The sequence below is a fragment of the Neophocaena asiaeorientalis genome, unplaced genomic scaffold, assembly GCF_003031525.2.
Source record: "Neophocaena asiaeorientalis asiaeorientalis breed wild unplaced genomic scaffold, Neophocaena_asiaeorientalis_V1.1 scaffold70, whole genome shotgun sequence".
In the NCBI taxonomy this organism is placed as follows: domain Eukaryota; kingdom Metazoa; phylum Chordata; class Mammalia; order Artiodactyla; family Phocoenidae; genus Neophocaena; species Neophocaena asiaeorientalis.
The window spans coordinates 2987371-3015030 of record NW_020175410.1 but is presented as its reverse complement, the minus strand read 5'-3'; the positions used below and the strand labels follow the sequence as shown (position 1 = coordinate 3015030).

The 27660-nt window shown below is 38.9% G+C and overlaps 1 protein-coding gene across 6 annotated transcripts in view; it reads right to left on the bottom strand.

The window, feature by feature from the left end:
• The window catches only part of DGKB (diacylglycerol kinase beta), a 639375-nt gene that overhangs the window by 37007 nt on the left and 574708 nt on the right, over positions 1–27660 (bottom strand). For all 6 annotated transcript variants that reach the window (XM_024767053.1, XM_024767055.1, XM_024767059.1 and 3 more), the window contains one exon: positions 850–970. In XM_024767053.1, the coding sequence (XP_024622821.1) occupies positions 850–970 (121 nt within the window). The remainder of the gene's footprint in view (positions 1–849; positions 971–27660) is intronic.

The following is a 27660-nucleotide window of genomic DNA, read 5'->3' as shown; positions in this document are numbered from 1 at the left end:
AGCTCGGAGTCTTAACCACTGGACCACCAGGGAAGTCCTGGAACTTCAACTCTTGACTATTAATGAATACCTTGAAAGGTGTCTTAGTTACAGGAATGTTAAAGAGTTTCCTGGTAACTGTCGTGATATAAACAAAAATTCCGGATGCCAAAAGACAAATGTAGTGTTTATGTTTAATGCCACAATCAGAATTCCTACAGCCAAAAGGGCCTCCCTTGTTTTCATGCAAACCCACATTGTAAATGTGGAGAAAAAGTGTTTGACATCTCAGATTTTCCAGTATCAACACTTTCATATATATAACACCAATTATATCTGTGCTATAATCTGTGGTTTTACGTTAGGGTAAAAATAGAACTTTTCTCTACAGGTAAAATTTTGAAAAAATGTTTTTTGTAAAGGTTTAAATGTAATACACATATAAAATCTTACTTTATAATAATCCATTATTTAATTTATAGAAGCAATGGTAGACTTTAGTCTATGAAAGAATGTAAGTTAATGGTGCGTCAACAGTGTTTTCATTGGGTAATTTGCCTAGTAGATGCTTTGATGCTTCAGTAAATTAAACTGAGTGTGAGCCAGATTAGAGGGGGTAGAATTTGTATGTTAGAATTGTATCCACGGTCTCAACAAAAGGGAATCAAATTCCAATGGACATGGTAAGTAACAGTGAACCAAAACTTTGTAAATACTGTCATTTTCATTATTTTGAAATATATCAGCATTAATCACTGATAACTTGAGGCACAGATAAAACAAACACGGTTATCAGAGACTTGTATGGCTTTAATGAATTTGTAGTTATGCCATGTCAACCTCCTTCCTCAATTGTAGAGAAAGAGCTACCTGATGACCACAGAGGAGCACTGAGCCAGCCGCCGCCCAGCACTTTTCAGTCCCGTGTATATTTGCCCCATCTCCATAGCTCCTTCCAAGCCAACCACCTCCAGCAGCTGATCACTCAGATCTGAAAGAAAACAGAAACCTTGTAAATTACAGTGCATACGAATATGTGCACAATTTCATGTCATTAGATGTTACTGAAATGAAAAATGAAAGCTACTTCACAAAGAAAGCTTCTCTGTCTTGGATACTCTACTAAAAGTAAGGAAAAGATGGCCTACTTTTGAAACTCTCAGTTTAACCAGACCCTGAGGTGCTGTGGGAAAAGATGTGCTGTCAGCTTATTCTAAAACAAAACGGGAAGAATGGATTCTGAGCCAAATAATGCCAAAAAATATACCAGTAGTTTTTAACATCAACAAACTTAACGTTATTCCACATGTATATATGGAACATTTTACATCCCACATCAGACATTTGGCAGCAAATACACATTTCAATACTATAAATAAAGTATGAGGATATGCTGTCAAACATGATTTTGTTAAATTACTCGAAAAAAAGACCTTAGAGATCATGGAATTAAAGTTTCTCAATTTAAAGATAAGACTTGAGGCCCTAAATCATTGAGTGAATCGTCCAAAGTCATAGGTAAACTTGAGCAGGATGTCAAGTTTTTCTTGAATTTGAAAAAAAGAAATTTTTTTTTTTATGATAAGGAATGTGCTACCAAATTCTACTTGGGAGTAGGTTTGATAATTAGCACAATACAATCATAATTTTTTTTTTTTTTTTTTTTTTTTTACCAGAGGACAGTAAAAAGAGGCTAATAGTATTACATACTGCTTGTCGACTGTTTCCTAAGTACCTGTCACTGGATTAGTCACTCTCTGTATATCACCTTACTGGCTCCCCCCGCAAAACCAGTTTAAGACAGATATGATTATTAGAATTTACAGATAGAGAAGCTAAAAATTAGAGAAGTGAATTTATTCGTATTAACATACATAGGAAGTGACAGAGCCAAAATTTGAATCCAATCACTCTGAGGCCTAACCGCAATGCTGTATTTGATAAATGAGCCGTACCAAAGAGAGAGACTTTTAAAACTTATAGAAATATTTCTCATTTAGGGAGTGAGAGTGTTCTGTGTGAGCTCCAAAGTCCCTTTTCAACCTGAAGACTTTCACTCAGTGGGAAAGCAGAGGAAGTACTCACGTCAGTAAAAGCCGACAGAGTGCGATCTCAGCACACAGCCCCTTCGCTTACTTATCTGGCTCAGGACGCCTGAACCCTTGATTTGAAGGTAAAATTCTAGATGCACATATATGATCCTTTTCTATACTGATATTTTCATGTAATCCCATGTATTTTCAAATGTCAATAAATTGTTTAATATTGTTTTAGTAGTAACAAAAGCTGGAGGGGGTGGCATAGAGTGGCACAGGGTAGGCCATGATGATTATACAGATAATAGCTAGTCGTAGCTGAGGGTGGACTTGAAGAAAAACCAGCATGTGTGTGTTGTATGTACTCCATTTTGTACAGAAAGCCCTCATTCCCCACTAATGAATCCATTTGAGCACGAAGTTGAGAGAAATAAATGATATATTTTCAGCGTTGTTCAAATGTGTGGTGGATAGCACTTTGAAATCTCAAGGTTTGCTAGGCCCATGATCTTTGGCAAATTTTATATAGGCCCTGAAAACAAAAAGTGTAACCAATCCACTGTATTTTTTTTGAAGAGAACTGACTTTAAAAAAACTATTATTTTTTAAACTTTAAGCTCTAGCTGCAGCATGAGATTTCTTCACGTGGACACGATCATTCAGCTACCAGATCAAATGTTAACAAGTCCTAATAACCGAGAACATTCACCTTGCTGTTCTAAACCCTATTTAGACTTACTTCTCATGAAACTTATTCTGTGTTTCTAGTTTAAATTTATGTTGCCAAGAACAGATGGACAAGGAATGGAAACATATTCTTTCAGCTGTAGCCGGCACTAAAATGTGCTTGGCTCTATAGCCTGGGTGTTAATATACGCATTTTTTAGATACATGTCAACCAGCAAACTGCACTGTGGCAAGCACTAAAACCCCAGATGTGTGTCTGGTGATATTTATAAAACAACCACCACCACAAAAGTGAAGTTCATATTTAGTATTACATATTTTCCACTGCTTGATTCTTAAATAGGTGAAATGTTATGCTGATTTCTGTAAGGATCTGGTTGATGGAAACTATTCTACAAGAAATGAAATACTTTCTCACAAGAGAGTTAATCTGTATAAGCCCTAACTTCTCCATGAATCACAGGGATTGTCTACACCCACACCATATTGCTACTGTCTACCACCCTCCTTCTGATTTTTTTCTTTCTTTTAATTTGTCTTTGTTTTTCTCCCTGCAAAAATGCCATGAAAATCAATTCTACCATTAATAATTGGTAATGGAGACATTTCTTACAGATTTAGAAGACCTAGGCTTTCAAACTTTCATGTTCTTGCTAACACAAAGAACTGTAGAGAAATGGTGGTCTATTTACCAGCTCTGGTCAAAGTAAATAAATACCATATTCCTTCTAATTAAGTTGTTCAGAAAAAAAAGAAATTCTAATTTGTGCTGCATAGATTTGTTCCCATAAACACTTCTACATTTTTTTATACAGAAGCCTGCAACGTCTGTGTACAACTGCTGCCTCTTACATACTGTCTTTGAGGTCAGGGTCCTGACTGGCTTCAGACAAAGATAATTTCTATATAATTTTGAATTCTGTTTCTACATGTGGTACCATCTAGAAACATCAAAGACTTCCTCACGTCACATTCTAGCTAAAATTTACTTTAAGTGCAGGTCCCTTGGGATGTCATAACCAACCAGATTCACCTCCTTAATTGGTCTGCTACCTGGCTATTGCTTTCATACTTAAACGTAGGAGTAGTGAACTACAGCCCATGAACCGAATCCAGACCACTGCCTCTTTTTGTATGGCTTGCAAGAATGGTTTTTAGGGGGCTTCCCTGGTGGCGCAGTGGTTGAGATCTATATAATTTTGAATTCTGTTTCTACATGTGGTACCATCTAGAAACATCAAAGACTTCCTCACGTCACATTCTAGCTAAAATTTACTTTAAGTGCAGGTCCCTTGGGATGTCATAACCAACCAGATTCACCTCCTTAATTGGTCTGCTACCTGGCTATTGCTTTCATACTTAAACGTAGGAGTAGTGAACTACAGCCCATGAACCGAATCCAGACCACTGCCTGTTTTTGTATGGCTTGCAAGAATGGTTTTTACATGTTTACAAATGGAAAAAAAAAAAATTAAATGACATATCGTGACATCTGAAGATACATTGAATTCAAATGTCACCATTCACAAATTAGTTTTTATTGGGACACAGCCACTCATTCGTTTAGGTTTTGTCTATGTCTGCTTTCACAGTACAATGGTGGAAGAGAGTGGCTGCAGCAGAAATCACATGGCCCAGAAAACCTGCAATATTTATTATTTGGACCTTTAGAGAGAAAGTGCCAAACTCTGCTTAAGAAAACATTAACTATTTTGGGCCACTGAGTTTTTCACTTTAGTTCTGCCACTATAAATCCTAATGGCATCACAGTGAGTGGCCTGAAAGACATAATGTCCGAGCACTCATTCCTCAGTGTGTGTATTGGTGCGTAAAAGAGCTGCTCTCAACCATGGCATCTCACCACACTCGTGTGCTGTGAGGTTTCTTATAATCAGTTTGTTATCAATCACGTAATACCAAAGTTTCTAAATAACTCGGTTACAAAAGAAACTAGAGCAGCTTCACATTCAGCATTATGCTCAGTCATTGCATCTGCTTGGCTTTCTTGCGTGTGAAAGTAGAATCATAGGTAGGAAGGCAGAAGTTGCATCTGGGCCAGGAGTTGCAGGTGAGAGCTCCCCCTGGGGGAGTCATCCGCTGAGCACTGAGAAAGCCTGACCTCCTGATATTGGGAAGTGTGTCTATTCCAAGGAAGATAGTGCTTTTGATCAATTAATGATATGAGATATACTTCTAAAGGGGAAAAATAGTACGTTCCTGAAAGAGTTAGCATATCTTTCCAAATTGCTCCAGGGGTACAACAGAGGCAACAGAATCTGCCAAATTTGGTATTTTCATATTTAAAATAGAGAGTCTAGAAGAGGTGCTTCAGAGGGAAGAAACTTAATGAAATAAGCAAAACTGGCATATAGTACAGCAAGATTCTTAACACGGGTCAGTGACTCTGAATGCAGAGGAATGTAACTTTTTCACTAACATGTAATTGAAATTAAGCACTTCTTTCAATTATAAATTTAGGCAAGAAACCATAGTCATAGTAGAAATATCTCTGACTTTGTCACTGACAGATATCATAGATATTTCCATATCACATTACAGTTGTTGCAATATTTCAAAATTCTATTTATACTAATCTTTACTGACACCTTAAGAATTATTGAGCCCCTCCTAGATTTCTAAAGGTAATTTATTAATATGGGAAAAGAATCTAAAAAAGAGTGGATATATGTATAACTGATTCACTTTGCTGTATACCACTGTAAATCAACTATACTCCAATAAAAATATTTTTAAAAGAAGCACATATATTACTAAATCAAAATCTTAACATTTCAATATAATTGATTTCCTTTGTAATCCTGCATATTTTTTTGTGAATTTAAAAACATTACTCTGAGAGTCAGTAGATTTCACCAGACTGGCAAAAAGGACTATAATTCAAAAATGATAAGAAACTCTACTTTAGAGTTTAATTTGCCTTATGACTTTGTATATCTTTTCCTGAACATTGTAAGTGCTGCATTAGTGTTACACAGGGAATCAGGGGTATGAAACGTAAAATCTGAAAGTCAGGGGTGCAGTATAGATTTGAGAACACAGGAGCAGAACAGCTAATAAATGGATAATATTTATTCATAGCTTAGGCTCTTCATTTTTGACAGTTATACCCTGATAATATGTCTCATTATGTAATTGTTTCAGACTGCCATATGTAGGGAACAGAAGAGGATGCATTACGAACACAGACTGAATGTGGGTTGTAGCATTTTGGCATTTCGTTGAATATAGTGTGTACTGAAGGGAGAGGAATGGGGTGGAGGCAGGGCAGGACATACTCCTTCATGCATGGTGTCCAGCAACATGCTGCAACACAGGGGGCAGCTATGTCCTGGGGCACACTCATTGACTCAGCAAGGACATTTTGTCATCACCTAAATTGCTAATTGTATCACCAACAATTAAGTCCTTATTTGGCCAGGGCGAGACGAAGCTAGCTATAGAGTTGTACCTTCTGATTGTGGGTAGATTATATGCCTTCCAGTGATGCTCGTTTTATCTAGCAGACATTTGAAACATGCCTGAGGATCCAGAATAAACTTTTAAAAAGCCAAGGGATGTATGAAATTCCTCCATCAAAGCAAATGCTTCAAGGATTCTTTTCTAACATGTCCATCTATTGCCCGTTGATTTTTATTTTTTTTTTTTAATAAATTTATTTATTTATTTTTGGCTGCGTTGGGTCTTTGTTGCTGGGTGCAGGCTTCCTCTAGCTGCGGCGAGCAGGGACTACTCTTTGTTGCGGTGTGCGGGCTTCTCATTGCGGTGGCTTCTCTTGCTGCAGAGCACGGGCTCTAGGCGTGCAGGCTTCAGCAGCTACGGCTCTCTGGCTCTAGAGTGCAGGACCAGCAGCTGCGGCTCACGGGCCCAGCTGCTCCACAATCTTCCCAGACCAGGGCTCGAACCCGTGTCCCCTGCATTGGCAGCCAGGCTCCCAACCACTGCGCCACCAGGGAAGCCCTGCCCATTGATTCTTAATTTAGATGTACTCCCCATGAACATAAATAGCTATTTTCCCCTACCTCCAAAAATTAGAAAATGCAATTAGCAAAGGGCCCGAGTGGACAGAGCTAAGCAAAAATGTATTAATATGAACTCTGTGTTTCACAGTACAAGTATATTTAAAGCAAAATTTTAGCACCTCAGGGAACCTACTATACAATTACAGGTCTATCAAGAAAATGGAGATTATATATATGGTACGCCTACTATGAGCAGGCTCTCTTCTAAGGGATTTACAGGCATTTTTTCCATTTAAGACTCCCAATAATTCCTTGAGGCTGGTATCATTCTCCCCATTTTATTGATGAGGAAACTATGTTACCAGTTCAAGTCTTCACACATAGTTGAAAATCTGGTTTTCCAGCTAGGATTCTTGACTCCAAAATCCATGTTATTGTACATATTGACCACAGTAAGAACTAACCAATTAAATGTTACCAGTAATTGAAAGAAAAAATACTACAAAGAAATATGTGATACCTTAAAATGGTACCATTAATAATCCCATCAGTAAATCATTTCAGATGCTGCCACCAAATTATAATACGGTATAAAACTCTCATTCACAATGCTACTCCAGGTCACGTGTGTGAATTATACTCTGAAGAGTCTATAAGAAGGCTGAGAAACACAAAATACTTTTTGAAAGGACTTCTATCCAAAGTAGTCAGAAAATAAAAATGAAAAAGTTTAGAATGTAGTACACAAATGGATTAGAGAGAGTTATGAAAATCTAGCAGAGTGAAATATCCCATTCTTTGCTGAAATCTGAAAAAATAAGGAATTAAGGTATATACATAAATATATATATACAGTGGAATCACATGCCTGACTTTAAAAATGACTTTTAAAGAATAGATTTCATCATCTCTTTTAAAGCCATCTGTTTTTTAAAAACAACCAGCTAGAGCTGACTATAACTTCGTGTATTTTCATTCTAAAATTCTGAACTTCCCTAAATGGATCCAAAAAAAAAGTAAAGACCAGAAATCATAGTGTGGTATACTGTCAACACCTCTCTATTGTGACAAAAGTAGTTCAGGGCCTGCAATCATTTTGTTATGGCATACTTGAAAGATGACCTTCACCTCAGGACACACAACCCAAGAAATCGTACGCATTTCATTCACAAGGCCATGAAGAGCCAGCTTAAAGACTTCCCACAGCAGTCTATTACAACTGGCAACGTGGATTATCAGTAAATGTAAGCAGAGAGTTTATGAGCACAAGCTAGCAGTGAATCTGAACACTGCTGCTTCTGGGATCTTGAGTCAGTTTGTTCTCGTTACGCTTGGTGGAGGGAGTGAAGGCTGTCGCTTGTTTTCTGTGTGAATGAGCCATTAGTGTGTGAGGGGATGTTTTCACAGCACCATGCCTCCCTTGCCCTCTTCCATAAACCAAGCTACTTCATGTGTCTCCTCATATTAGTGCCATCACTAAACAAAGCGAGTGCCCATGTATGAAGGCTGATGTCAGCAAATTCTGAGTTAACTTCTGGAGGGGCATCCTGCATCGTAACACTGATGCCTGCTAAGGGGCTAAAGTCACCAACAATCCTTACTCTCCTAAGAATTAAGCAGTTGCAGGGCTTCCCTGGTGGTGCAGTGGTTAGGAATCTGCCTGCCAATGCAGGGGACATGGGTTTGAGCCCTGGTCCGGGAGGATCCCACATGCCGTGGAGCAACTAGGCCCATGCGCCACAACTGCTGAGCCTGCGCTCGGGAGCCCGTGAGCCACAACTACTGAGCCCATGCGCTGCAACTGCCGAAGCCCACGCGCCTGGAGCCCATGCTCTGCAGCAGAAGAAGCCACTGCAATGAGAAGCCCATGCATTGCAACGAAGGGTGGCCCCCACTCGCCACAACTAGAGAAAGCCCACGCGCAGCAACGAAGACCCAACACGGCCAATAAAAAAAAAAAAAAAAAAAAAATTGGCTACCATCTTTAAAAAAAAAAAGAATTAAGCAGTTCCAACAATTAAAAAACAACTTAAAATCCAATTTAGTGGAGGGTAGTGCCAATATTATTTTACATATGGCTATGTATGTGATCTTTATATTCAATTTCCAGAAGCACTATGCACACCAGTTTTTTATTGAAATGTATTACAGAATATAATAGTATAGATTTACTGTCGCCTTATTTTAATTTCAACAAAATATGAAACACACTTGTGAAAAGGTAAAAATTTTAAATCATGGTAATACATTTGAACTAATTTATAAACTTAAGGCTATAAATTAAAGACAAAATATAATTGTGAAGAATAGTGATTTATACTAAAAATCGTCCTGTATAAAAGAGCTGGTTTGGATATCCAATTATACCTGGTAACATATAAATATTATACCCCTAGCAAGAGACTGAGGAACTCTAATACATTGGGGTTACTGTGCTTTCTCAGGCCATTTGCATAAAAGCACTGCTGGTCAGAAGTAAATCCTAGTCTTCTGGCAGTCTGTCTTCAGAAAGGAGGCTACATAACTAGATAGAATGAAATCCAAATCTTCTTTGGAACTTTCTGACAGCGGTTAAAATACAGGATTATATCCTGAAATCTGGTGTCCTGCCAGAGAGCCCTTGAAAACCTGCTGAGTTCAAGGCTCTGCACAACAGGAGTCCCAGTTTCTGATGAGAACGGTGTGGGTTTAAGGAGTTTTAATGTTTTGCAGGAGCAAGGACTCCACCCCAATCCCCACAACTGTGGACAGGGCACGAGGGCAGGACTGAGACAGGAACTGTGATGGCCTCAGGCACTAACAACACACTTAACATCGTCATTGCCTCGCCACTTAAAGATGAACGAACGGAAAAAAAAAAAAAAAAGACGAACGCTTCTTTTTTATTTATTTATTCTGCGGTACTTGGGCCTCTCACTGTTGTGGCCTCTCCCATTGCGGAGCACAGGCTCCGGACGCGCAGGCTCAGTGGCTATGGCTCACGGGCCCAGCCGCTCCGCGTTATGTAGGATCTTCCCGGACCGGGGCACGAACCCGTGTCCCCTGCATCAGCAGGCGGACTCTCAACCACTTTGCCACCAGGGAAGCCCGATGAACGCTTCTTGACTCATTCAAGTCAGAGAAGACACTGCTTCATTTGGCTTTTCATTCTTTTAGGCTTATGGTAGATTATAGACAGATGGGCCAACATCTTTAACAGGCTACCGGTTGACAAGTTAGTATAGATTTAAACACACCTGAATTCTTCTGTTTTGTACATATCCTCCCTCTTTTCTTTCTTATGCTGTAAGAGAATTCTGTTTCATGACTTTATAGCTACAGAAGAAGAATTATATTACATCTTGGATTACTAAATTGAATTAATGTTGACATAAGTAGTTTTATTTGGATGGCCTTTTTAAATTAATCCCATTTGTAAATACTTATAAGAAATTCAATATCCTTTGTCATGTCAATTACAAAGTTAGCAGAGAAATCCATTCCACACGTGAAATCACTTAGAAGAGAGAACTTGTAACCTATTACTGTGTAGGAGATTTTCAGTGTCTATTCACCTCATGGTGCTTATTAATCATGTACTGACAAGTTTCCAAAGAGCTTGAATTTTTAAAAAATAAAGAATAAGCCCTTGTTTGTAGACATGTTGAGGGATTCAAATAAGTACAAAAGGTCTCTGTGAAAAAGTTTTTCTTTACATTTTAAAAAGCATGTCATTTTATCTTTATAAAAGAACTACACTGATACTAATTCATCTTTTAGGAAATACAGCAACAACATTCATGACTAATAGTAACATGAAAAGCAGAAATGGAACATTCAAAGTATGTTCATCCCTAACAACACTTGAGAACGTAAGAGAAGTTCAAATGTAAACTTTCAGATTTCCAAACTGAGAAACTCAGGACTTTATCTCCCCTTTCAAGGAGTGCCTTTGGGGGTAGTGGAAGCCAAAACCTCTTTCATAGTACAAAATGTACGAATATAATTCATTCTTCTCCTACCTCCTCATATAAGAGATATATCCTTTTTAAAAAATAGTTTAAAGTACTACTGTGTTGATACTCTCGGTACAAAGAAAATTTATTCTATTTAGTAGTATACTTTTAAAAGTTATTTATTTAAAAGGGCTTCACTGTATTGGTCTTGTAGCCCTTCATACAACTGAACAAAAGCAGTTCTATGAAAGAAGTCTAAACTTGGACAAATCATAAAAAAAAAGCAAAGTTCCTCTCTGTTTTTATCAAATTTGATTGCTGCAGCTGTTCCCAGTTTCTGTATTTTAAAAATAGTCTTATTCAGTGCCTTGTTGGCTAAAGGCCAGAGTGCCATTAGAACATGCTGTACGGAAAACCTCTATTCAGTTACAGATACAGAAATATATTTAAGATCAGTGGGGGTCATCTGCAGCAAACACTTGGAAAGGAAAATAGAATTTTAATGTGTTTGGACCGATCGCCACTTTTACCCGATAGTTTAAAGCTCCTGTGCAGAACCTTCCTATTCATTTTCTTCCTCTTAGTTGGGTAAAAATGCAGAATGAGTATCAATTTCACTGGAAAAATATTATTAGAAAGTTCTATTCCTCAAATAGTATTTGTATAGCTGAGATTCACATTTCAAAGAATACCTACTAGTGGCTTCTGTTGGACAAGTTGGTAGGTATGCACCCATCCAGTGGAAAGGTACATACATATTACTGAGCAAACGTTACAAAAGGATTTTCAACTTCTCTCTGATGTAGGCTACCTAACTAAGGTCAGTAGGTGTGAAACAGACCCATGTATGCAAGGGAAATGAGCCTAGGGACTCATTCTGGACTGACAAATTCATACTCTTGGGCTTGAAGTATGTGGGGATCAGGTCAAAGAGCTGAATTATTTGGTAGAATCTCAGAGCTGTACTCAGATATTCAGTTCTTTCCTTATTTTATTTTTTTTCTTTTAGCAAAGGATTCAATAAAACTAGCATTTGGGACTAAACAGATTCATAATGGAATGTTAATTTAAGTTGCAAGTAAAAAGACTCTGTTCTGCAATGATCATCAATAAAAAGAAGAAATTTCTGAAGCCAAGGAATGAGAATAATAAGGAAGAATTAAAGAGCAGGTGTCTAGAGAGAACCCATGTGAGAGGAGAACTCTTCATTACGGAATGTATATCACTGACAAGAAGTTTACCTTTCTTGAAAGCTAACATGTTAGCTTTCCACAATTTGGGAAAGTCTGGCAGGAAACATGAATTTCTGGAGTCAGAGACCCAAGACTTTATTACCCACAACACTGCTGTCAGCCCCCTGAACCTCAGTTTCCAAAAGGTGAAGCAAAGAGCATTTCCAGCTTAGAGTCAAAGGGGGATAGAGAAACTAGGTCAGCGTTCTGCAGGCTTCTTGGGATAGGATCGGGCTCACTGTCAACCCAGGGGCAGAAGTAAAACCCAGACTCGTGTTATTTCCACAAGGAATGAGGATGAAGAGATGATGCCCCGGTGTTTCTGGTGCAAGACACACAGAACCAAAAATTCAGTGGGATTGAACTGGTATGTAGAACAAAGCTGTACCATAACTGGGCTAGGGGCAGTCTACTGTAAAGAATATCTTTATTACTCTATTAAGTTAATACAATAACTTAACTGTTACTCTTTATGAGTTTTGAAATAAAAGTAGTAGTGATGACAAAGTATACAATAAAGTATACGATATTTTAGATCTCTGGGTAGAATATTAGAAAATAAGACATTTGTTATTTTCCACATGCTTATTATAATCTCAGGAATAACAAAAACAAAAATGTCAAAACAAAAAATATCAGAGAAAAATTAAAATCATACATATCAGTTGCTAAGCTAGGTGCTAAGGATACAGTGGGTGAGCAAAACATAAATAAAGACTGAATACAATCTTTGGGAAGCAGAAGTTCACATTTCAGTGTAGGTTCAAAAATGAACATAGGTCTGGAGCTCCTAGAGGGCAACATGCTACTACCTGGGAGGAGCCATTCTGGTTAATAAATTGTTTGAGCACTTAGATTCAGCCATTCCTGAACCTTGCCAGTGATTTTTTTTTTTTTTTCTATATGACCAAATATATACACTTTCTATCTTCCAAAATCATTTCAAACATTTAAAATAACAGTCTAGTGTTTTTTTTCTTTAATAGATCTCTATTGGAGTATAATTGCTTCACAATACTGTGTTAGTTTCTGTTGTACATCAAAGAGAATCAGCCATATGCATACACATGTCCCCATATCCCTACACATGTCCCCATATCCCCTCTGTCTTGAGCCTCCCTTCCATCCTCCCTATCCCACCCCTCTAGGTCATCACAAAGCACCGAGATGATCTCCCTGTGCTATGCTGCTGTTTCCCACTAGCTAACTATTGCGGTAAACGGGCCTCTCACTGTTGTGGCCTCTCCCGTCGCGGAGCACAGGCTCTGGACGCGCAGGCTCAGCGGCCATGGCTCACGGGCCCAGCCACTCCGCGGCACGTGGGATCCTCCCGGACCGGGGCACGAACCCGCGTCCCCTGCATCGGCAGGCGGACTCTCAACTACTGCGCCACCAGGGAAGCCGCTAACTATTTTACATTCGGTAGTGTTATTTAGCCAGTTGAATTGGGTTTCCCTCACTTACAACTGAATGGCACCTGAGTGTCATGACTTCCGGTTCTTAGCATTGCCAGATTCACCCTCCTCAGTGTACTCTGGTGGTATCATTCTCCTTCCCTGACACATTTCATTGATTTGTATTCACTAAAGTGCAAGAACCTTGGCATTCAGCTAGCCATAATCTTAACTTTATTTCCAATGTTCCTCTTGTTCACACCTTGTTCAAACTACTATTTTTCTGTTCCCTAAAATAGGTCCCATTGCTACTACTCTACTCCTCAATATTAAGGAAAGCTTTTTCCTCTCTAAAGTAAACTCTGTTAGTCCTTTAAGGTTCAGTTTAATAACACCTCTTCTGTAATGCTTTCTTTTATGTCACCAACCCGCTGCTAAATGTTATAAAAACACTCTATCTTTATGACCCTTTTGACACTCAACCCACACTGTGAGGCAGCAAACACAGTAACAAAGATTCACATAAGGTGGACCTGGAGTGCAAGACCTAGCAGTTAAAAATGGACCTGGAGTGCAAGACCAAGCAGTTAAAAAATGACACATGTCACTTTTCACTTTGGTCATCTCATTGCCTAATGGACTATATGAGAGCTCCTAACTGTTGAGCATAATCATTACCAATATTTTAGTCCAATTATGATTCCCCCCCACTACTCATAAAAGTAATCCCCATTTTTACATAGCTATTATGAATTTCCGATGATCTCATTTTGTTCCATCCTGATTAGGAATTTTGGCAAGAATTTTTATTTTCCTGGTTTAAAGTTCATCTCTGTATTTTGTTATATCATACATATTGTTTCAGAATAACTAACATTCATTGCTCATTTATCCATTCATTTCATGCTACAAAATTACACTGAATACCAAACAGATTCTCAGTAGATCAATATATCCCAGGTACTGTGGAAAGCAACTGAGACTGATGTGAAAGATGTTACAGTTCCTAACTTCAAACGTGTTAGTATCCTTAAGAGAAAGGATAAAAAGAGTAAAAAAAAAAAAACAACAAAAACAAAAAACTGTAACATAGCATACTTAGTGCTACAATAGACACATATTCTATGTATACACTGACAAAAATGCTGAGTGTTTAATTCTATGGATGGTAGCTGGGGTGGGGAGAATTTGGATAGCAGAAGTTTAGGGGAAGTCTTTCTGGACTGATGATATTGATGGTAAATTTTAGTTTTCTGATGCTGGGTTAAGTGAAGCTCTTCCAGGATGAGAAAAGAGTATGGAAACACAATGACATTTAAAATGACATGGTATGTTCAGTGAATTATAAAAGTCTCCATTTTCCTGGACTGTAAGTAGCACGAGGAAGAGTTGTGAGAAATGAGGTAATGAGGACTCAGTCATGAAGGGCCTTATAAACCTTGATTGGATCCTTGGTTTTCCCTGCATTTGACGGAGGGCCAGTTAAGATTTCTAAACTAAGTAGAGAAGTGATTACATTTAAAATTAAAAGTAACATTTAGGGAGTGATGTGGAAGATAGACTGCAAAGAAAGGAGGTAAGAAGCAGAGTGGTCAGTTAGAGCATCGCTGAAATAACCCTGGTGAGGGATGACAAAGACATAAATAAGGCCACGACCATGTGCATGGAAGGGAAAGTTGCGTCGGAGATAGCACTGGCAGTGTCGTGAACTGGGAGATGGGGAGTGTTGGAAGGGACGATGATGTCCGGGTTCATGCTCGTGATGCAAGCCGATGGCAATGCTATCAACCAAGATGAGGAAAGCTGGCGGAAAGCCAGTGGGAAAGCAGAGAACAGGGTGAGTTTGGCTTAGGATATGCTGATATCATGGTCTCTGTGGGACATTCACAAAGAGCCCTGTGAAAGTCCAGAGAGGACTGCTTGGAGAAAACATATCTATAGATATGAACACTATCTCTAAATTAACTTAAAATCTTAAAAGGTTGAGAATCATACACTGCTGTTTTGGAGTTTGCTGTTGTTTTGTTTTGTTTCTAGATCCCCAAATGTACAACCTGGCACACAGCAGACAATTAATAAGCATACGTTAAATTAGTAAAAATGTACTGTATTAAGTACACTTGAAGCTTTTCTGATAGGCCTCTATAAGTCTTCCAAAAAAAGACAGACTCACCTTTGAATTTGTTTTATAATGAGTACTCGCTGGGAAAAAAAAGCCTCATGATTTTAGAGAAACATTCTTGAAGTGACAAACAACGTATTGTTTTTGATTAAAGATAAATATTCATAGATTATCTTTTATATAGTAACTTCTTACATTTACCTGGCTCTGTTTTGTTTCCCACATTTTTTCATGATTTAATACACTCATAGTATTAAGAACTATGGTTAAGCCATTGTTAGATGAACTTTTTTTTAACTTGCAATGGAAGATTTCTTACTGATACAATTTTATAGAGGGAGAAAAGAAGTCACAGAAGATAAATTAGGGTGTCTAGGGTTCTTCTCAGGATATTACATTTACTCCCTGCATCTCAAGCATACTGGTGGAAAGATTCTTTGGAATCTGGATAACTGTCATTAGTTAATAATGTCAAGGTAATTTTCAAAGGCAAAAACTCTTCTTATCTAGCCATTTTGTTTTTGGAAACTCCTTTGTCATTACTAATTCTTCTCAACCTTCGACATGATTCAAAATATTGATAACTTCATTATTTTTACTGACTACTGTAAAGATTGAAATCAGTTGGCCACTTTCGTTGGTATATGTTAAATAGCATAAGTAAATTAGGATTAAGTCTATAATACAATAAAGTATTATATAACTACCAACTAAATGTTTTGTTTTCAAATGTTTCCAAAAATGATTATAATTTTTTTAACATCTTTATTAGAGTACCATTGCTTTTTAATGGTGTGTCAGTTTCTGCTCTATAACAAAGTGAATCAGATATACATATACATATGTCACCATATCTCTTACCTCTTGCGTCTCCCACCCACCCTCGCTATCCCACGCCTCTAGGTGGTCACAAAGCATCGAGCTGATCTCCCTGTGCTATGTGGCTGCTTCCCACTAGCTATCTATCTTACATTTGGTAGTGTATATATGTCCATGCCACTCTCTCACTTCGTCCAAGCTTACCCTTTCCCCTCCCCGTATCCTCAAGTCCATTCTCTAGTAGGTCTGCATCTTTATTCCCGTCTTGCCCATAGGTTCTTCTGACCATTTTCTTTCTTTTTTTTTAGATTCCATATATATGTGTTAGCATATGGTATTTGTTTTTCTCTTTCTGACTTACTTCACTCTGTATGACAGTCTCTAGGTCCACCTACCTCACTACAAATAACTCAGTTTCATTCCTTTTCATGGCTGAGTAATATTCCATTGTATACACGTGCCACATCTTTTTCTCAAGATTGCTTTGGCTATTCGGGGTCTTTTGTGTTTCCATACAAATTGCGAAATTTTTTGTTCTAGTTCTGTGAAAAATGCCAGTGGTAGTTTGATAGGGATTGCATTGAATCTGTAGATTGCTTTGGGTAGTAGAGTCATTTTCACAATGTTGATTCTTCCAATCCAAGAACATGGTATATCTCTCCATCTATTTGTATCATCTTTAATTTCTTTCATCAGTGTCCTATAGTTTTCTGCATATAGGTCTTTTGCCTCCTTAGGTAGGTTTATTCCTAGGTATTTTATTCTTTTTGATGCAATGGAAAATGGGAGTGTTTCCTTAATTTCTTTCAGATTTTTCATCATTAGTGTATAGAAATGCAAGAGATTTCTGTGAATTAATTTTGTATCCTGTTACTTTGCCAAATAAAATGATTAGCTCTAGCAGTTTTCTGGTAGCATCTTTAGGAGTCTCTATGTATAGTATCATGTCATCTGCAAACAGTGACAGCTTTAATTCTTCTTTTCCAATTTGGATTCCTTTTATTTCTTTTTCTTCTCTGATTGCCATGTCTAAAACTTCCAAAACTATGTTGAGTAACAGTGGTGAGAGTGGGCAACCTTGTCTTATTCCTGATCTTAGTGGAAATGATTTCAATTGTTCACCACTGAGGACAATGTTGGCTGTGGGTCTGTCATATATGGCCGTTATTATGTTGAGGAAAGTTCCCTCTATGCCTACTTTCTGGAGGGTTTTTATTATAAATGGGTGTTGAATTTTGTCAAAAGCTTTCTCTGCATCTATTGAGATGATCATATGGTTTTTCTCCTTCAATTTGTTAATATGGTGTATCACATTGATTGATTTGCGTATATTGAAGAATCCTTGCATCCCTCTTGATCGTGGTGTATGATCCTTTTTATGTATTGTTGGATTCTGTTTGCTAGTATTTTATTGAGGATTTTTGCATCTATTTTCATCAGTGATATTGTACTGTAGTTTTATTTCTTTGTAACATCTTTGTCTGGTTTCGGTATCAGGGTGATGGTGGCCTCGTAAAATGAGTTTGGAAGTGTTCCTCTCTCTGCTGTATTTTGGAAGAGATTGAGAAGGATAGGTGTTAGCTCTTCTCTAAATGTTTGACAGAATTTGCCTGTGAAGCCATCTGGTCCTGGGCTTTTGTTTGTTGAAACATTTTTAATCACAGTTTCAATTTCAGTGCTTGTGATTGGTCTGTTCATATTTTCTATTTCTTCCTGATTCAGTCTTGGAAGGTTGTGCATTTCTAAGAATTTGTCCATTTCTTCCAGGTTGTCCATTTTATTGGCATATAGTTGCTTGTAGTAATCTCTCATGATCCTTTGTATTTCTGCAGTGTCAGTTGTTACTTCTCCTTTTTTCATTTCTAATTCTACTGATTTGAGTCTTCTCCCTTTTTTTCTTGATGAGTATGGATAACGGATTATCAATTTTGTTTATCTTCTCAAAGAACCAGCTTTTAGTTTTACTGATCTTTGGTATCAATTCTTTCATTTCTTTTTCATTAATTTCTGATCTGATCTTTATGACTGTTTGGGGTTGTGTTCCTGTCTTGCTAGTTGTTTGGCATAGGGTGTCCAGCACTGTAGCTTGTTGGTCATTGAGTGGAGCTGGGTATTGGTGTTGAGATGGAGATCTCTGGGAGATTTTCACCGTTTGATATTACGCGGAGCTGCAAAGTCTCTTGTGGACCGGTGTCCTGAACTTGGCTCTCCCACCTCAGTGGCACAACCTTGATGCCTGGCTGGAGCACCAAGAGCCTTTCATCCACACGTCTCAGAAAAAAAGGGAGAAAAAAAAAAAAAGAAAGAAAGAAGAAGATAAAATAAAATAAAGTAAAATAAAATAAAATAATTAAAATAAAAAATAATTGTTAAGAATAAATATTTTTTAAGAAATAGAGAAAAACAACAACAAAAAAACAGACAGAACCCTAGGACAAATGGTAAAAGCAAAGCTATAGAGACAAAATCTCACACAGAAGCATACACATACACACTCACAAAAAGAAAAAAAGGGAAAAAAAAATATATCGTTGCTCCCAAAGTCCACCTCCTCAATTTGGGATGATTTGTTGTCTATTCATGTATTCCATAGATGCAGGGTACATCAAGTTGATTGTGGAGATTTAATCCACTGTTCCTGAGGCTGCTCGGAGTGATTTCTCTTTCTTTTCTTTGTTGGCACAGCTCCTGGGGCTCAGCTTTGCATTTGGACCCGCCTCCGCGTGTAGGTCGCCTGAGGGCATCTGCTCTTCGCTCAGACAGGACGGGGTTAAAGGAGCAGCTGATTGGGGGGTTCTGGCTCACTCAGGCCGGGGGGAGGGAAGGGTACGGATATGGGGCGAGCCTGCGGCAGCAGAGGCCAGTGTGACGTTGCACCAGCCTGAGGCGTGCCGTGCGTTCTCCCGGGGAAGTTGTCCCTGGATCACGGGACCCTGGCAGTGGTGGGCAGCACAGGTTCCCCGGAAGGGGGGTGTGGATAGTGACCTGTGCTTGCATACAGGCTTCTTGGTGGCGGCAGCAGCAGCCTTAGCACCTCAAGCCCGTCTCTCGGGTCTGCGCTGATAGCAGCGGCTTGCACTCGTCTCTGGAGCTCCTTTAAGCGGCGCACCAGGAAACAAAGAGGCAAGAAAAAGTCTCTTGCCTCTTTGGCAGCTCCAGACATTTTCCTGGACTCCCTCCTGGCTAGCTGTGGTGCACTAAGCCCCTGCAGGCTGTGTTCACGCCGCCAACCCCAGTCCTCTCCCTGGGATCCGACCTCCGAAGCCCGAGCCTCAGCTCCCAGCCTCCGCCTGTCCCGGCAGGTGAGCAGACAAGCCTCTTGGTCTGGTGAGTGCTGGTCGGCCCCGATCCTCTGTGCGGGAATCTCTCCGCTTTGCCCTCCGCACCCCTGTTGCTGCGCTCTCCTCCGTGGCTCTGAAGCTTCCCCCCTCCGCCACCCGCAGTCTCTGCCCATGAAGGGGCTTTCTAGTGTGTGGAACCCTTTCCTCCTTCACAGCTCCTTCCCGCTGGTGCAGGTCCCATCCCTATTCTTTTGACTCTGTTTATTCTTTTTTCTTTTGCCCTACCCAGGTACGTGGGGGAGTTTCTTGCCTTCTGGGAGGTCTAAGGTCTTCTGCCAGCGTTCAGTAGGTGTTCTGTAGGAGTTGTTCTACATGTAGATGCATTTCTGATGTATTTGTGGGGAGGAAGGTGATCTCCGCGTCCTACTCTTCCGCCATCTTGAAGCTCCTCCAAAAATGATTATAATTTGATAACATTTTTAAAATTTAAAAATTCTTTCTTTAAATTAGAAATAGGTACTTGTCATTCTAAGATGCTAATCATATCCTCACATTGTCAGTTGTTAGGAGTATTTTATGAATTTTGAATTCTATTAAATGATGATTTATTTTTCCCAGATAAGTCACCATGCAAGAGGCACTTACTTATTACACATGGTTTTCAGCATATGTTGCAAGTTTATTTTAATGCTGAAGAGGCACATTATGATCAAAGCAGAATTCTGCCCAATTTAAACTGTTCCAAGCTATTTTCATACATTCACTCATGTAATACTGTAAGATTTACATTAAAATGAATGCTCCTCCACAATTAAGTGATTCAGTCAACATTAAAAAAAAAGGTGCAAATGTGTGCAACGTGAAAAGAAAAACCAACAGATGTGCGAATAATCTCTTCTTGCGGGCCAGTATCAGAAAGAACAGTAGCCCCCCTCCCAAAAAAATGTTCCAACTTTTATTCTTTCTATACTCTAAAGTTTTCTGTGCCACATTAGAGGACACACACAAGAACATTCTCAGGATTTTCCCCAATACTGATAACTGGATTAGCCAATAATAAATTGGAATAAGGAGCAAATAATAAACTATAAAATCAATAATAGCACTTAGAGATGGATATATATTTTGATTTTATCTCATTCTTATACTTCTATTCTGATAATGAATAAATTCCAAGGGCAGCAAATGATTCATCCATGTTTAGAGAAGTTTCATATGTATAAACCAGAAATATTCAGCATTAAAGCATTTAAATTGGAGTGAGCCAGCCAAGGATACAGTAACAAAAAGAAAAGCTTCTGATCCTAGAGGTCACTAAAGCTGTAGGCCAGTGCGTGCAGCTGTCCAGGTTGTATACCACAGCTCTCTAGGGTCACCATTCACATCCTTGTCAAGTGAATGGTATCTCCTCAGATTTTACAGAGCACATCCTATACCATCATAAACACTTGGGCGCTGGAAAATGTCATGAAGCTGTAGGAAATGTGAAGAGGTTTATTTAGATGGAATAAATGAGGTGCAAGTGCTTCATATGGAAACTTGTATACTAAGGCCTAATATATGCAAGCATGTTCAACTCTGACATGACATAAGGCTTAACTGTTCTGATTTATTGCAGCTCTTCTACACATATCTACAAGTAGCCCTCGGTAAACTGAACATTCTAAGTGTGTCTTATGTGTGTGCGTCTATCTAGACAAAAATGAGCGAGGAAATGATTAGCCTGAGGTTTCTGGTTAAGTCAGTGGCCATACTTCAGTCCATTACATGAGACCCATTCCCCACACACATTTTAAATTGGGAAATATAAAACTGCTGAGAAAATATATGGTTTACGATTTGGTGAAGAGTTAATATGATCTAAATTGTCTCATAAAAATCTTCATTGGCTCTTTGCCCATGAGAACTAAAAGGTTCAAGTTCTTAGAACCGGCTAAAAGGAGATTAGCCAGTGTTTTTGAAATGTCATGAGAGAGCCAGTTCCCTTGTTTTAACAAAAGGTTAGCTATTACTTTCCACACAAAAAAGGATATTAAAAGCAGGGTCATGGGTATGGGAGGGGAACATATGCTCAAGTGGATCGATTCAAGGAGAAAAAGAAATATATCAGGTGAATTGTTTCTGTTCTTTATCTCTGGTAGTTATTTTCATGTAACTCTTTGAAATTAGGGGATGTAGTTTTATTTGGAAAAATTTTAATCATTTGAATAAAGCATTCTGTGGGTGTATATATGTGTGTGTATCAGCCCACGTCAGGTGTTTAACAAAAATATCATAGTCTTTATTTCCTGTTAATCAACTTAATTCTGTCTCCATTTTCCCATTACTCCATCTTCTCTGTAAATTTCATCTCAGGTATTTTAAAGAACAATTTCCTCTTTAAAGGTTGTATAATAGCCAGGAAAATTTGAAAACAGCCTCTCAGTGTCATCTTGCCACTGTTATTCACAGTGTACATGTTTGCATTCTGATGCCAGGAACATGTGGGACTGAGGAAACTTGTGGAGACTTGTTCTGGGGCTTTTTCCCAGCTCTTCCATCTGAGGACATCTTACCACCTTCTCAGGACTCTTCCAGGGAGCCGACTGTGGTGCTATACTGTTCTTAGGACACACCCACAGCAACCTTTTCCCCTGGCTGGCCTAGCAGAACCTCTCCTCTCTCTTTCCTTTTCCCTAAAAGTTCCTCTTTCTTTGGAACATCTCATATTATCTCTTCAGAGAGCAAAAGTCACAAATTGTTGGCCAGAGGGCTGAATCTGCTACGCAGACTTGTTTGACTCGTACTATAACATGTTCTAAAATTTTTAATTGTTGTTAACATCTTTTATTTCTGGACCGGGGCACAAACCCGTGTCCCCTGCATCAGCAGGCGGACTCTCAGCCACCGCGCCACCAGTGAAGCCCTCTTTTTCTTTTTTTAAAACCACTCAGTTGAAGTGTAATTGACATATGGAAGCTGTATATATTTAATGTATACAATTTGATGAGTATGGAAATAAGTATACACCCGTGGAACCATCACCACAATCTATGGCACAAACATCCATCAGTTCCCAAAGTTTCCTCCCCTCTTTTTTGGTGATAAGAACACTTCAGATCTATTCTCTTAGCAAGCTTGTAAAGTATACAATACAGTGTAGTTAACTATAGGCTCTATGCCGTACGCTAGATCTCTAGGAGTTATTCTTCTGGTACATCTGAAACTTTGCACCCTTTGAACAACACCTACCTGTTTCCCTTCCCCTCCAGTCCCTGGTAACCCCATTTCTATGATCTACTTCTATGAACTTGACTATTTTAGATTCCTCATATAAGTGGGATCATGCAGTATTTGTTCTTCTTTGTGTGGCTTATTTCCCTTAGCATAAAGTCTTCCATTCCATCCATACTGTCACAAATAGCAGGATTTCCTTCATTTTTAGGGTCGAACAATATTCCACTGTATGTATATACCACATTTTCTTAATCCATTCATCCATTAATAAACATTTAGGTTCCTTCCATGTCTTCCCTATTGTGAATAAGGCTGCAATGAACATGAGAATACAGATACTGCTTCAAGATTCCGATTTCAATTCCTTTAGAAATATACCCAAAAGTGGAATTGCTGGATCATATGGTAGTTCTATTAATTTCTGAGGAACTTCCATACTGTTTTCCATAGTGGCTGCACCAATTTTTATATTTCCATCAACAGTTTACAAGGGCTGCCTTTTCTCCACATCTTCACCGACACTTTTTTCTTTCTTTTTTAAAAAGAATAGCCATCCTAACAGGTGCGAGGTGATATGGCACTGTGGTTTTGATTCATATTTCCCTGATGATCAGCGATGTTGAACACCTTTTCATATACCTATTCTTCATTTATATACTTTCATTGGAGAAATGCCTACTGTATTTTTGTTCTGGTTTTGCTAATGAGTTGTGGGACTTCCTTCTACATTTTGGATATTTACTCTTAATCAGGCACATAGTTTGCAAATATTTTTCTTCCATTCTGGTTAACATTTTTTAGAAAATAAGTAGAGTCCACATAAACATGTAATTCTCAGATTCTTGAAAGATTGGAAGATCCGGCAACGCTGGGCTGACCTGCCCATCTTGCAAATCTCCTTGTCTGGTTCAAACAAGTTCCTGCCCACAGTGTTTCACTTCTGGCCTCACTTGCCATTTGTGTCTTTGCCTTCTGAGCTTAGAATGCTAATTGCAAAAAGTCCCAGGCTGGAATGTGGAAGAGTCTTACTATATCCGTAAAACTGGGAATGGCAAAATACAGGCAGACAAGTCAAATAATAATATGTTGTGTATAAACTTGACAGAATGCAGACAGAGAGATGAATAGGCAGATAGATGTAAGCAAGAAAAACTATAGACTTTGAATAACGTAATTCCTGCTATTTTATACTAACCAGGTGATAATTAACTTAATAATGCACATATTCAAAAGAAAAATGTGTGTACTAAATAAAAGCTGTCAATTCCTTAAAGAGTTGGCATTTTTGAGATGAATTAGAAAGGCATGGTATGCGTCCTCATAGAGATTCTAGCCTAATAAAGAGAGGAGGTGGTGTGGGGAATCCATACAGGCAAACAGTTCATTAAAACACCAAATGAGAAAAGGTGACAGGGATTAAGACAGGGCTAATTAGGTAGCTTGTCGGAAGGGAAATCCTTAAGGGCAGATTTCCCAGAGGAACTCACGTGTCAGCAACAACCTGAGAATGAGACTCAGTCAGGTGAACAGATAGGCAAGGGTGGACTCAGGCAGAGCCACAGCATGTGTAAGGGCAAAAGAAAGGTGAGATAAATCCTGATGCTTAAAATAACTCAGAAATTGTTCAATATGGCTGCAGCATGGAAGTTCAAGGGTTATGAGGGAAAAGGCAAATTAGGTTTAGAAAGTAAGCAAGTGCTGGGCACATGGTTTTATAAACTATCTTAAAGAGTTTGAATTTATGTTGAAGGGCTGTTGGCCCTCCACTGAAATATTTTATGTAGCAGAGAGCATAATCAGGTTTTTGGCACTGAGACCCCTCTGAAATCCAGTTTCTTCAATCTGTAAAGTGGAAATAATGTCATTTAACATGCTTGCCTTATTGGATTATTGCAAAGATCAAATAATATAATACATGTTAAAGTTCAGCAAACTCTAAGATATAAGTAAACCTCATACTGAATAAAATTCACTTCTTTCAACTATTTTTGTAGCAAGATCTCTGATGGGTAACTAAATTTTATAAGACAACAGTAGTAAAGTACAACTTAAGCAGTCACTAGCAAATACTCAACTAAGAGAAAGACAGATATTTACAGAAAACATAAATATTAGGGTAAAAATGTATGAGATGGAGATTAAAGGTGTGGCCAAGAACTTTTTTGTGTGTGTGTGGTACGCGGGCCTCTCACTGTTGTGGCCTCCCCTGTTGCGGAGCACAGGCTCCAGACGCGCAGGCTCAGCGGCCATGGCTCACGGGCCCAGCCGCTCCGCGGCATGTGGGATCTTCCCGGACCGGGGCACGAACCCACGTCCCCTGCATCAGCAGGCGGACTCTCAACCACTGCGCCACCAGGGAAGCCCCGGCAAGAACTTTTTTTTTTTTTTTTTTTCTGGCAAGAACTTTTAATTAACCTTTTATATTGTTTCTCTTATTGGGTGCTGAAGACATTTGTTGTGCTTTTTTGTTCCTACCACTTTTAAAGTAATCGCCCTATGTTTCGGGAATATAAAATCTGCCTTTACCAGACAGCAGAAGCTCACTTGCCCTGCCTTCTTTGGAGTCAGCATATGATTCATTAGCGTGTAGCCCACCAGCATGTGATCGATCTGCATGTGACCCACCAGAGTGTGATCCACCAGGCTGGGACAAGGGCTTCGCCAATCAGGTGCACCAGCGTGAGGCTTTGGTTTGGAATGCAGTGGCTTGAAGAAGGAGGTGCCAGGCAGAAATGACTCTGGCCAGGATGGCATGGAGATAGTGTTTCCTGTGGGAGGAGTGTCAGAGCGTAGCATACTGCGTCCTTCATCTCTGTGGTAAGGCATTGTACTCCTACACAGAAGCAGTGACAGACAAGTTCCCTGTGGAAAAGTCAGGTGATGCACTTTGCCTGTGGTTCCTGGCAGTGCAGCTTTTAGGCCTGATTCTCTGTCCTTTTGAGAGACACTGGCGCTACTAATAACATTAAATAAATCCCTTCTTTCTTGCACAAGTTAGACTGAATCCTGTTGTTTGCAACTGAAAATCCTGATATATATGTCAAAGTAAGACTATGATTTTATCCTGAGATGGCAACTTTTTAGTGCTACTGCATTACTGTACTTGGGAAGTAGGGTGAGAGTGTAAATGTGGAACAAAAGGAGAAAAACATGCATCCCAATACTATATCCTCAAAGTAAAGTAAAACATATTTTTAAAAATTGGTGTTCTTGGGCTTCCTTGGTGGCGCAGTGGTTGAGAGTCCACCTGCCGATGCAGGGGACACGGGTTCGTGCCCCAGTCCGGGAAGATCCCACAGGCCGCGGAGCAGCTGGGCCTGTGAGCCATGGCCACTGGGCCTGCGCGTCCGGAGGCTGTGCTCTGCAATGGGAGAGGCCACAACAGTGAGAGGCCCATGTACCGCAAAAAAAAAAAAAAAAAAAAATTGGTGTTCTTAAAATTTCAACTTATCAACACAATTTCTCATGTGATCCTTGAATATGTCTACAGAATTTTGTTTGTAAAACTCCACTCTATTATCTTCTTAGTAAAGGTTTTTAGTGATTAAACATTCAAACCTTATGAAATCTGAGACCACACTTCTGCTCCCTAAGTTACTAATTGTGTGACTTTGCAAGCACCTGTCCCTTTGTTTGTAAAATGAAATAAAAATATCTATAAGACAATATATTCAGAAAAGCACCATGCTTGGTACAAGACAGGTCTTCAGTAGTTGTTAGTATCGTTAGCAATAAAAACATTTCATTTAGCTAGGAAAGCATTCCAAGGGTTGAACAGGAATAGTGAGTATTAGTACTTTAGATTCTAGACTGGGAGTGCAGTATTAGAAGGCCTTAAAAAAGTCAAAAGGCACAAAGACTAGTCTAGGATAAAGAAGTACAATACATTCTATTTTATCCTCATTTTTGAAGTAGGAGGCAGGAAGGATTAATGGAGGCTCAAGTTCTACTTCAAGCATCTTCCATCCATTTTACTGGATGACAGTGACTGCCAGAGAGCCCTGATTTCTTCCTCTTTATACATCTTCTTCTTTCTTTCTTCTAATTTATGGATTCATGTTTCTTTCTGCCTGTGTGTACACATATGCCAGCATTTTTGTATTGAATCAGAGTTCTAAACGGAAATAGTGCACTAATTTTAGAATATTTTGGAAACTGGCTTTTACTGCTTTCTTCTTCATTTTTCTGCATTCTAGCTTTATGTCTTTAATTTTGGAATACAGCACTACTAGGTAACCTCTGCAGCCAGCCTGATTCTCTAACTATTCACTGAACACACTGCTAGTGTTTGTTCAGCCCTATCCTAGTGCCCCAAGAGTTGTCAGAAGTAAACAAAAGGACATTCATAGCCTTCTGGATATGACTAGTTTTAATTTTTTTCATTTACTTTCTTTTGCTTCTTCATTCTTCCTTTTGGATTCTCCTCTTCTTTCCACTTCATCCCTTAATTAGCTGGTTTCTTGATAGCCTCTATATTCTGCACAATGAATTCCTAAATTACCAGGGTAATATAATGGAATGCATTGTTTCCCTTTTTCTCTGTGGGTGCATGTATAAATCTCAGACAGAATATAATTGTGGCCATATGCAGAGTGGGAAGTAAGCAGGACATGAATATAAACCTGGGAAACTATTACTACTGATGAAAAAAACTCTAAAAACCATCACCACTCATCAATTTTTAAAATGTAGCTCATGTTTAAACATTTATTTGTTTCAAATGAATAATGAAAGGCAGTTCCATCTCCCCCTAAACCAAAATTAAGTAGCATTGAAATTCCTTTTCATGGAGAGTTATTTCAAAATTAGGTATTTGGAAGGATACAGACACAGCTTGCAACTATAAAAACAAGATCAAACAGTCTGATGCCCTTTCCCTACTTCAGTAGGACAGCAACTACATAAGTCTGTTCTCTAGAGTAATGATCTTGCCTCCCTCCAAAGATTTTTTTTATCCCGTATTCAGGAGGTCATATCCA